General features: G+C 39.7%; 1 protein-coding gene across 1 annotated transcript in view; it reads left to right on the top strand.

Moving 5' to 3' along the window:
* Nucleotides 1-12,890, top strand: part of LOC126334821 (arylsulfatase G-like) — a 262,638-nt gene that overhangs the window by 155,809 nt on the left and 93,939 nt on the right. The window contains exon 5 of the mRNA XM_049997467.1: nucleotides 9,344-9,494. Within this exon, the coding sequence (XP_049853424.1) occupies nucleotides 9,344-9,494 (151 nt within the window). The remainder of the gene's footprint in view (nucleotides 1-9,343; nucleotides 9,495-12,890) is intronic.

The following is a 12,890-nucleotide window of genomic DNA, read 5'->3' as shown; positions in this document are numbered from 1 at the left end:
ATAAGCCACTGCAAACCCCAAAATGCACCTGTGAAATTGATTTGAAGTCATTGCCGAGCATTGTCCAGTTAGGGTCAGTTGAAAGACTGTTGACAAGCAGCAGGCAGATTCTCTGTGGATTCCTTGCAATAAGCAATCATTCGTTCAATGCCCATGTCGAGCCCCAGCCATGTGCAGTGCCCCCTGGCCACTTGCTTCCTATGGACGATGCCTCAATGCCCTTTGTGAAGTAATTACAACACCTGCTGTTGCAGAGATGCAGGAATCAGCTCTTGGGTCTGCTTTACAGTGTGTGTAAGAGCACAACTGGGTTTGGTACAAACAGGAATCCCATTGGAAAGACCAAGGCTGAAGAAATTCACTGGGAAGCAGCTTCATTTCTGCAGGCCAGCATGACTGAATAAATTGGCAAAGGAGGTGGAAGGTACAATTTGATGGTGGTCAATCAGAATGGCAATCACCATATCTTCATCAGTATGGTCAATGTGAAAGCAAGCTTCCTCAGAAGAATCAAATGCCACATATGATCTGACAGGAAGATAAGAAGAACATGTCCTCTTGTAATTTGTTAATTAATTGTCTGGGGTGCGGGAGTGTGTACCAATTGACAACAAACTGTGTATTGAGGGTGAACTTAAAATCTGCACAGAGGTGGAGTTGTCCATTGGGTTTTCTGACTATGACAAGGAGTGATAAAGTGGGACAAGCATGTAATGGCAGTTGTGGGGAAGGCATATAGTCGTCTTCGGTTCATTGGTAGAATTTTGGGAAGATGTGGTTCATCTGTAAAGGAGACTGCTTATAAAACACTAATACGACCTATTCTTGAGTACTGCTCAAGCATTTGGGATCCCTATCAGATTGAGGGAGAACATAGAAGCAATTCAGAGGCAGGCTGCTAAGTTTGTTACTGGTAGGTTTGATTATCACGCGAGTGTTACGAAAATGCTTCAGGAACTTGGGTGGGAGTCTCTGGAAGAAAGGATGCATTCTTTTTGTGAATTGCTACTGAGGAAATTTAGAGAACCAACATTTGAGGCTGATTGCAGTACAATTTTACTGCCACCAACTTATATTTCGCAGAAAGACCACAAAGATAAGATAAGAGAGATTAGGGCTCATACAGAGGCATGTAGGCAGTCATTTTTCCCTTGTTCTGTTTGTGAGTGGAACAGGGAGAGAAGATGCTAGTTGTGGTACGAGGTACCATCTGCGACACACCGTATAGTGGATTGCAGAGTGTGTATGTAGATGTAGTTGCCCGTTGACTGGCAGAGACTGACGTGGTAACCCCCCCCAATTCTGCATCTTCCTCGACTCTGCTGAAATCTCCTCCTGAATTGTGTGGGGGACATCTTGTGCTTTGATCACAGCTATGCTGTATCTTGCAATTGAATGTGGCTGAAAAATTCTTTTGCGTTACCCAGAAAGTCATCGCAAAGCTGATGGTGTTTGTCACAGAGCTTTGTGATGTTGTTGTGGGGAATGCAGGAATTGATCATTACCACATTTTCCAAGATTTGGTGGCTGAAGGTGTCAACGGCTTTGAAGCCAAAAATGTTAGGACTGTGGGAAGAGTGAAGCACTATGACTGGAACCGCCTTGATTGAGATTTGTACTGCATTTGTAGAAGAAAAGTGCTGAGAATAGTGATGCAATCCCTGTTATACATGGTTAGGGCCTGTATTGGAGCTTTGAGATGTGGGTAGCCAAGCTTTTCAAACGTGCACCCTTTGATCAATGTAACAGAAGCCTTGGTATCCAGCTGGAACTGGACATCTTGACTCTGAATACACAACTGAATGATTAGTTTCTTTGGTCACGTACAGCCAAAGAATGATGCTGGGAGCGACTGACAGCGTGGGATGTATAGTGGAAATTATGCAGCAGGTTTGAACCAGTAAAACTCATCAGAAACCAAATGGTTCAGGATATGGCATCATCAACATTGAGCTGATAGATGCCCATTATTTTAGAACTGTGAGTGGCTGTGTTAATAGATTGGCCTGTAATTTCTTTGAGCAAATGTCTTGATCTTTTTACAAAACAAACATTTGGTTCAACGGAAACAACAAGTGTCCCTATCAGGAGAGGTGTCGCACTGAAAGCAAGCTTGCAATTTGCTGCCATTACACAGCTGCCACAGTTGGGCTTTAGGTTGCTTTTGGTGCCTGGAAGAAACAGAGATCCCATGTGGAGAAGACTAGTGGGTGTTGAGAGCAACCACCACAGGTGGTAACATTTCCATCTCTGCATTGTCAACAATTCCTGTGTCTCAGTAATGCAAATGACATCCTCAAGTCTGGGGCTCGAAGTCTTGAATCAGTAACATTTGGAACTACAGCACGCTGCAACGTGTCATCCGCATACTACTTACTGGATGGGCATACAAGTTTGCAGGTGCCCCAAAACTCCATGAGTGACTGTCTATAGGACTGGGTAGGTTAGCACTTCATGCAGAAGAACTTATATAGTGTGCACAAAATGCCAGGTTTGAACCAGTAAAGATGTGCAGTCGGTTGGGGAAGAGTGGGGAGAGCGACAGTGGTAAGGGGTCACTCAGAACGCTGTAAGGCAAATGCCAATCACTGCACGTCCACACTTGCAAGATGACCATTCAGAAAGATCTGTCACCTCTTCTTTGGTCAGTATCTAAAAAGAATTCCACAGAAAAGGCAGTGATTTATTTTAATCTGGTTTATTAACCATTTGTAACATTCAGACAAGTGTCAAACGTGGGGAATTTTGAGCAAAACCTACACATTTATCATATTGCCATGTTAAAATTTGCTTCTTTTGCCAAAACACAGTGGAGTTTATGCAGTCTCACCTTGCTAACATGTTGCGCAGAGACAGTTGAGACAGAATTCTGAAACAGTGGTTTATTAGATGAGGAACTGAGGAAAAGGAGGGTCAGTTGCTTATGAAAAAAGGCATCCTCAGTACAAAAAATAAAAAAAGTGTAATGTCTTCACTTATGTTGTTCCAAAACCCATAGAATTTCTCATTTCAAGTGCTATCAACAGCCCTTAAAAATTATATTCTTTCATCAGAAACATCTGTAGTTAGTGGAATAATGCAGTAGACAATGAAATACCCTCCTCTTTGTGTGCTACCATTTGCCAAAATCTCAAACTGTTTATGAAATATGAGGAATGTTGTGTGTATTTCACTTTGGCTTTATCACTGGTGTGGTGCAATCACAAATTAGTGTGCGACGACAGATCAGTTTTCTCAAGACTGGTGACAGATAGAGACCTCCAGCCAAGTCTAAAGGAAAATTCAGTATGTTAGCTAAATTACATATCAGCAACATTTCCTGTAAATATCACAGTAACTTTGTCCATCAATGAAATGATGGGCACATCGTAATGAACCTGACATATAAAGTCATAAGTAAAGCAAAAATGAATTTTTTTTACTAAATAGTTTCTGTAAAATCATTTGAGAAAGACTGCATGGCTTGCACATCAATTCTGTCATTGCCAACCAGCCAAAAGGTGGCAAACACTTGTCGGCCTCCCCTTCTGAACAACCAAATGAACTAGTCTAGCACTTTGGATGAAAACTGGTCACTGTGCATCAGCCACCATGTCTTATGCTGCATGACCTACCATGCAGCAGCAACCAACACCTTTGAGTTGAAATATTTACTGAGGGCCACAATGACTTCTGAGAGAGGAACTGATACAGACTAAGTAAGGGGAATAATTTGATGCAAATGTATGGGATATCTCTGCCAACCCAAGGGAAAAAATATAATTGTTGAATACCACCCAAAATGCCATAGGCAGCAAAGTGTTGGAACAGCTGTAGTTTGTATTTGACCCATTCCTCTGCAGCAGCATCAAACTTGAGGAATATTCAAACCAATCGGTGTCTGCTGCCATTGTCATGATCCTGGATGACATGTTGAAGCAGCCTGCTGTAGAAGCTGTCGGTCCTCCCCCAACAACATGCCACCTTGTCTATCAGTTGTGTGAACTGAATCAGCTGAAATTAAGAAGTTTGTGTAACAATACTGATTCTTCTTGCAGGACAGCCACTGTGGCAGAGAAGAATAAGCAACAAGTCACAACAATGTGCATGAAAGAAAAATAATCAAAGAGGAGCAGCCCAAAAGCTTCAAGCTAAACACTGTGTGCTCCTGAAACCAAAACACAGGACAACTATCTCTGTCAGATGTGATTAGACACAGAACTCAAAAGTGAGGGCATGCCACCACGACTCCGGCAATAGAGTTGTGGAGACAGTGGCTCCATAGTGCCAGGAAATAGAAGCCAATATAAGAACCAGTCTCTGTCACCACTAATTAGGTGGGTCTGTGAATGGAGGTACAATGAGAAACAGAAGGCATGAGTAAGCAATGCAGTTTATTCCACCACAAGTGAAAAGCCATGGGCAACCAACATAGTTTATTCCTCCACAAGTGAAAAGCCATAAGTAAGCAACACAGTTTATTCTTCCACAAGTGAAAACAGAATCAGAAATATACATAACTTCAATGACTGGGCTATCACTGCCACTGGCAATTAGCAAAGTCTGTTATGAATCCAGTGGTCAGATTGCTGAGTGGTAGAAATCCCAAGAAACTCCAGTTCCAAGTAGAGTCAAAGTCCAGATGAGGGCAATCCAAGTAGTGAGGCTTCAAGGTAACAGCAGTAGCATAGCCTAGTACAAGATTGCCGGAGTGTGGTGCCACATATATGCTTATAAAGTCCTGGCACCATTTGAATGTGCCCACCAATGATGAGCCTGCAGTGGCATGGCACAGTGTGATTGCTATTACATCAGCTTGTAGATGTTTTGCAGGGGTACAATGGCTGTTGTTCAGTGCTGCTATAATACTGCAGAGGCAGCTACATGCATGGGCCATACTTGTGCAGTCTCAGCAGGTGCCATGGTCTAGGCATTGATGATACCACAAAAGACATATGCACTTTTTACAGTCACTTACACTAACATTGATACATAATTAACACATCATTTCCACTATGTTGGGTAGTCTTTTGGTAGGATCTTATAGCCTCAACAGACCCACAGTAGGTCTTGAAAAATCACTGCCATTGTAGCACGTATATAAATTTTACCAAGTGAATATTGTGGTCAGTGGAGCAAATAATTCTTTGAACAAGTCTAATCAAACTGTTATGAAAACAGCATTTTCATTTTTATACACATAGAGAGACAAACAAAGAGCTGCTAAAAACAGTTGAAGAAGAAAGGCAGTTACTGGATTTAATTTACTGTAGGAAAATAAATTTGATGAGCTAAGAAACATGAAGAAATTTAGAAAAATAGTTTATGTCAAGGGTCAGATAAGGTGTAACCATCATATTTAAATTGTGTTTGTCACTTCAGTTTATACATGGAAGCTGCTTGGCTCAGAACTTGTAATCAACATTCTGTGCTCTGTTAGTATTTGAAGGTGACTATGCCAAAACATGTCACTAAAGATCATCTATGTGCTTTAGACAAGAAACATTTACTGGAAATTTGCTGTGGCTGTTTGTGCTTAAAGTAGCATAAATATTTGTGCTGTCACATTCATTGAAACATAAATGGATGTTTGTATGTTTTTTTTAATATGCACTGTCGGCAATTCTCTGTTACTAAAATTCACTAGCGTGACTGAAAAAGTGTATCAGAATCACATATTATTGCTCTAAAAGATCTTGTTTTAATAATGTAATGGAAGTGGTTAATACTGATCTGCACTCAGTATTTCCAGTAATGTTGGTAATGACCACACATAACTTAACTGGTATTATATGCTTCCATAATTTAATATAATATGAACATCAGGCCACTCAGTTTGTACAAATATGAGGAAATGTCACAGGCAGCACTCATGTGAAGTCTGTCACAGTATAGAACTACACAGACACAATATATGGCCAAATCTGTGAACACAGTTTATGTACACCCTACTGGTGCACAATCTGTGAGTGGTAACTAGAAAACAGTGATACAGCCACAACTAACCACAGTGCCTGTTTCAGTTAGAATCAGAAATGGCTTGTGATTAGAATTCACTCCATGGAGCAAACTTGAGCAGAGACACTATAGTCACTGTTATAAGTACAGGCTGATTGCCTCCAGAATCTACAGTACTGCAGGCCTGCAGTCACCCAATGTGTATGACCAGCCTCATAACAAACTGCATTTACAGCTTGCACCAAGGCTCGTCCTGAGTGAGTAGTCAACTGCCTCTCCGCAAGGCTTCGTGGACTGACTAACACCACTTTTATGTTTTGACTGCCATCTGATAAATGCTTCTGAAACCAGAGACAGCAGACCGCAAGGCACTAGGAAGTATAGCCAACCTATGACTTAGGTCTGGTAGTGCCAACCTTGGTAATTGTGCCTCACACATCACAATATATTGCGTCTCTCTCTGTTGGCAATTCTCTGTTACTATAATTAACTAGTGTGATTGAAAAAGTGTATCACAATCACATGTTATTACTCTGAAAGATTTTGTTTTAATAATGTAATGAAAGTGGTTAATACTGATCTGCGCTCAATATTTCCAGTAATGTTGGTAATCACGACACATAACTTGACTGGTATTATATGCGTCCATAATTTAATATAATATGAACATCAGGCCACTCAGTTTGTCCAAATATAAGGAAATGTCACAGGCAGCACTCATGTGAAGTCTGTCACAGTATAGAACTACACAGACACAATATATGGCCAAATCTGTGAACACAGTTTATGTACACCCTACTGGTGAACAATCTGTGAGTGGTAACTAGAAAACAGTGATACAGCCACAACTAACCACAGTGCCTGTTTCAGTTAGAATCAGAAATGGCTTGTGATTAGAATTCACTCCATGGAGCAAACTTGAGCAGAGACACTATAGTCACTGTTATAAGTACAGGCTGATTGCCTCCAGAATCTACAGTACTGCAGGCCTGCAGTCACCCAATGTGTATGACCAGCCTCATAACAAACTGCATTTACAGCTTGCACCAAGGCTCGTCCTGAGTGAGTAGTCAACTGCCTCTCCGCAAGGCTTCGTGGACTGACTAACACCACTTTTATGTTTTGACTGCCATCTGATAAATGCTTCTGAAACCAGAGACAGCAGACCGCAAGGCACTAGGAAGTATAGCCAACCTATGACTTAGGTCTGGTAGTGCCAACCTTGGTAATTGTGCCTTACACATCACAATATATTGCGTCTCTCTCTGTTGGCAATTCTCTGTTACTATAATTAACTAGTGTGATTGAAAAAGTGTATCACAATCACATGTTATTACTCTGAAAGATTTTGTTTTAATAATGTAATGAAAGTGGTTAATACTGATCTGCGCTCAATATTTCCAGTAATGTTGGTAATCACGACACATAACTTGACTGGTATTATATGCGTCCATAATTTAATATAATATGAACATCAGGCCACTCAGTTTGTACAAATATAAGGAAATGTCACAGGCAGCACTCATGTGAAGTCTGTCACAGTATAGAACTACACAGACACAATATATGGCCAAATCTGTGAACACAGTTTATGTACACACTACTGGTGCACAATCTGTGAGTGGTAACTAGAAAACAGTGATACAGCCACAACTAGGCACAGTGCCTGTTTCAATTAGAAGCATAAATGGCTTGTGACTAGAATTCACTGCATGGAGCAAACTTGAGCAGTAACGCTATAGACACTGTTATAAGTACAGGCTGATTGCCTGCAGAATCTATAGTACTGCAGGCCTGCAGTCACCCAGTGTGTATGACCAGCCCCATAAGCAAACTGCATTTACAGCTTGCACCAAGGCTCCTCCTGAGCGAGTAGTCAACTGCCTCTCCACAAGTCTTCATGGACTGACTGACACCACTTTTATGTTTTGACTGCCACCAGATATATGTTTTCTGAAACCAGAGACAGCAGACTGCAAGGCACCAGGAAGTATACCCAACCTATGACAGGTCTGGTAGTGACAACCTTGGTAATAGTGCCTCACACGTCACAGTACATTACTTCTCTCTCTCTCTCTCTCTCTCTCTCTCTCTCTCTCTCTCTCTCTCTCTCACACACACACACACACACACAAATAAACAAACAAACACAAGTTTGCCGACTGCTTGGTATCCAGTTTTTCTGAAACAATCAGAACAGAGAAGCACCTTCGGAAATATTCTTTAACAAACTGGTGCACATATGTCATTGTGAATAATTTATATATTTTGCAATTCTGAAGAAAAAATTGATATTAGCATCTTTATCAAATATTTTTATATTCTGTATTTCTACTGCCATTACAGAGAACATTATTTTAGGTTGATAAAACTTTTATGTATGGATGGATATGTGTGTGTGTGTGTGTGTGTGTGTGTGTGTGTGTGTGTGTGTGTGTGTGTGTGTGTGCGCGAGCATATACCTATCCTTTTTCCCCCTAAGGTAAGTCTTTCTGCTCTGCTGCCGGGATTGGAATGACTCCTTACCCTCTCCCTTAAAACCCACATCCTTTCATCTTTCCTTTTCCTTTCCTGACGAAGCAGCCACCGGTTGCGAAAGCTCAAATTCTGTGTGTGTGTTTGTGTTTTATTCATTGTGCCTATCTACCGGCGCTTTCCCGCTTGGTAAGTCTTGGAATCTTTGTTATCTTATATATATATATATAAGATGATGGGACTTACCAAACAAAAGTGCTGGCAGGTCGATAGACACACAAACATACACACAAAATTCTAGCTTTCGCAACCAACGGTTGCTTCTTCAGGAAAGAGGGAAGGAGAGGGAAAGACGAAAGGATGTGGGTTTTAAGGGAGAGGGTAAGGACTCATTCCAATCCCGGGAGCGGAAAGACTTACCTTAGGGGGAAAAAAGGACAGGTGTACACTCGCACACACACACATTACAAATGTCTACTTGTGTCTGTGTATGTGCGGATGGATATGTCTTTGTGTGCGAGTGTACACCTGTCCTTTTTTCCCCCTAAGGTAAGTCTTTCCGCTCCTGGGTTTGGAATGACTCCTTACCCTCTCCCTTAAAACCCACATCCTTTCGTCTTTCCCTCTCCTTCCCTCTTTCCTGAAGAAGCAACCGTTGGTTGCGAAAGCTAGAATTTTGTGTGTATGTTTGTGTTTGTTTGTGTGTCTATCGACCTGCCAGTGCTTTTGTTTGGTAAGTCCCATCATCTTTGTTTTTAGATATATTTTTCCCACGTGGAATGTTTCCCTCTATTATATATACATATATATAGTGGCTTGCTATGTACATCCCTGTGAATAATAATTTCTTTTTCTAGTTTCATTGAATCATAAATGTTCAACAACTGTTTTTCTTGTTGCAGTAAGTAACATCCTTTTCTTTCCTTTACAGAGAATTCAAGCAGACTAATTCCATTCCCAATGTGCAATGTACAGCTTGCACTTCCTTTATATTCAAATAGGACAATAATACACCAACCTGCAAAGCTAGAGGAACTTTCAGACATGTTTGCTGATTTTGCACAAGAATTTATATCACAGAGGTAATTAACTGCCTGAAAATTGATATTCTGCTACACAGACATATTGTCACAAAGTAATTTGGAGACAATAATGTTTATTTGTATACAATAGATTGTAATACAGGGTGTCTCACAGACTTGAGACTTGAGAAGTGACTTCATGATGAAATAACATTTAAATCAGTGGAGCAAAGAGGGAAGACTTTTCTTCATTTATTCTTTTGCAGTTGTGGTGTATTGCTTTGATACTTAAACTACATCATATAATCACATAGCTCTTCATAACACATTTGTGTACAATTGTAGTTACTGCTTGCCACATTCTATTATTAAAGATCATTGGTGAAGGTATAGTGATTGATAGAGATAGATTTTGTAATAGAGCACTTAATTTTTAATAACCACTTCTCATAAATTTTCTTGGAGGATGTTAGAACCTACTCAGCTGTGTGGAATCTAATGTGAAGTCTGTGATTGCTAAAGCCAAGAAATCAGCATCTATGATGCCTAATTAACAACAAATTATCTGATCTTCAACTATGAATTTCAGAACCATTAATGTCACAATATTCATTACTCACCTTTTTAATCATTCCTAAATAATTTTTCCATGAATAAGGTTATCTTTCATGAATAGTTTTGATTTTCTTTCATGAAAATTTCATTCTATAAAGTATTTACACTTGAAAGATACGTTTAAATTGTCACTAATTATTTCTCATTTATAAACTATTTTCTCAAAGAATAGCACTTAGAAATACTTTAGTCATTATGTTTCATTGAACAAAGATCATTAATTGAGTATCTTAACCATAACATTACTGTGAAAAAGGAAAAGCATGAAAACTACCATAGGATCATCAGGAATGGTGATCAGATTGCGAAGTGTCAGAGTTTGTTTTCATGAGGAGTTTCGTAATATAACCTACCTGAGAAATGATGTTGGCCCTTATGGAGCTGCAATAACAGTCACTACTGCTAGACAATACTGAAAAAAATGGGAGTTTATCTGAAAACTTCTAGTCACTTTGGCAGTAGCACAAAACAGTTGATAATTTTGAAGCTGCAGCTCGCAGTTGTAATGTTGCAGCTAGACCAGAAGAATGGATTACAGTCAAACCTTACAAATGAATTAAAAAATTCAGTAGATGCTGCAAGTCTGGTAGCATCAGTCTGGTTATAACCAATAACTTCAGTGTGTTGGAAACTGTGAGCAAAAGCATTCAGACAACCCAAAAAGCAGTATGACAATAGAGTGTAAGCTAAGTCTAGGAAGGAAAGTCTTAATAAGACAAAAAAGGCCATTTTTTGGTGGTTAGTGATAATGGGAGAGGATTGTCAGAACTAGTACAGAACTTTTTGGGAAGTTACCAGGCAACTAATATTTTTAAGACGAGTGCAGGACTCAGCAATATTACCTGTTATTATCTTCCAGGAAGAAATACTGGAAGAGAAGATGATTTCATAATAGTAGGAGCAACAGGTAGGAGTTTGGACCATAATTTTCATTATACAATTCAAGATGAAGTCAGGCAAATTTCTAAGAACACTGCTCATGCTAGTGTCAAGACTGTGTCTCTTTGTGCAGTATGATAAGCTGTGGATGGTGAGTTCTATGGAATGTGTTAATGAATAGCTTGGAATGCTTCTGGTAAGAGGTAACCTGTGCACTTAATTGCGAGAAGCACCCAGTCTGATCAAAGCCATCCTACCCCTGTGATTTACGATGAGTTCCTTAGGCCTTTTGTAGAGTAAATTCATCTGATAGACAGCACAGCACGGCAGAATAATTATTTTTACAGTTGAAACTGGTACTGCCAAAACAAAACACAACAGCTTGGAAAAATTCATGCACATTAAAGAAATACATTTAGTATTTTCCATACAGGCATCAGAGGTTTCATAAATAAAAAGAGTGAAGTTCTCATAACTATACAGTAAAATAAAAAGGCGACCTCTCTCTCTGGATAAGAGAAATTGTGGTATTAAAAGCTGGATGTTATTTATCTTAGAAGTGACCCAATAATGCAAATTTATTTTTTTGTTCTTTTTTGTTCTTTTTGATTATCCTTTCCTCAATAGCCTGTGGACTTGCTGCAGTGGTAATAACAGTTCCCATCAGATAAACGAAGTTAAGTGCTGTGGGCATGGACAGCACTTGAATGGGTAACCATCAGAATCTTCCAAGTGCTGTTGCCAAGTGGGGTGCATTCAGCCCTTCTGAGGACAGTTGAGGAGCTACTTGACTGAGAAGTAATGACTCTGCTTACAAAAACTGACAATGACCAGCGGTGTGGTATGCTGACCACTTGCCCCTCCATGTCCGCTTCCAGTGATGCCTATTAGGTGAGGATGACATGGTGATCATTTGGAACAATTGGGCCTTCTGATGCCTGTTTGGATAGAGGAGAGAGTTTCCTTAATAGATTTTTTCACATCACTTCTAAATCTACATCTACATCTATACTCTGCAAATTCATGAGAAATGCATGGCAGGTGATACTTCCCATTATTCCAGTTACTGTAGCTTCTTCCTGCTCCATTCATGTATGGGGCATGAGAAGATTGACTGCTGAAACACTCTGTGCATGCTGTAATTAATATAATCTTGTCCTCATAGGTTCTACAGGAATAACACATGGAGGGTTGCAGTATATTCCTAAATTTGTTATTTAAAGCTGATCTTTGAAACTTCTCGGAATAATTATGTCTATGTTCAAATGTCTGTTAGTTCAGTTTCTTCAGCATGAAAATATGTGCTGTCCTTCTCTGTATGCCTTTAATATTGCCTGCTGGTCCTATTTAGTATGGATACCATGCACTTAAGCAATATTCTAGGGTCAGTCATGTGAGTGTTCTGTAAGCAGTCTCCTTTGCAGACTGATTGCATTTCTCTTGTATTCTAACAATGAACTGAAGTCTCCCACGGCTTTACCTATGACTGAGCCTAAGTGATTGTTCCATTTACACCCAGGTATTAGCTTGAGTTGATCGATTCTAATTGTGATTCATGGCTATTGTTGCCATAGTGTATTGCGTTTTTTTCATTTTGTGAAACACAAAATATTACATTTCTGAAATCTGAAGCAAGTTGCCATTCTCTCCACAACTTTGAAATACTGTCAAGATTTAAGATTTGTGCAACATTTTTCAGCCAGTACTTCGTAACAGATAACTGAATTATCCTAAAAAACGTCTGAGATTATTGTTAATACCGCATGCAAGATCACTAATAAATGGCATGAACAGCAAATTATGGTTAAAAGAGAGGCTAATTTCACTTTATTTGACATATTTTACTTCACATTTTCCTTTGTTTGCTACAGTGACTAAAAGGAAAGTGTACTTAACTTACTTGGAGCCCTCTATGTTACTCCCTTATTTAGCATTCTTTGCAAGGCCTGTGGAATTGATTAA

Source organism: Schistocerca gregaria, chromosome 2, assembly GCF_023897955.1.
Source record: "Schistocerca gregaria isolate iqSchGreg1 chromosome 2, iqSchGreg1.2, whole genome shotgun sequence".
Lineage (NCBI taxonomy): Eukaryota > Metazoa > Arthropoda > Insecta > Orthoptera > Acrididae > Schistocerca > Schistocerca gregaria.
The sequence above is the reverse complement of the archived record's forward strand: the minus strand, read 5'-3'. Positions and strand labels throughout refer to the sequence as shown.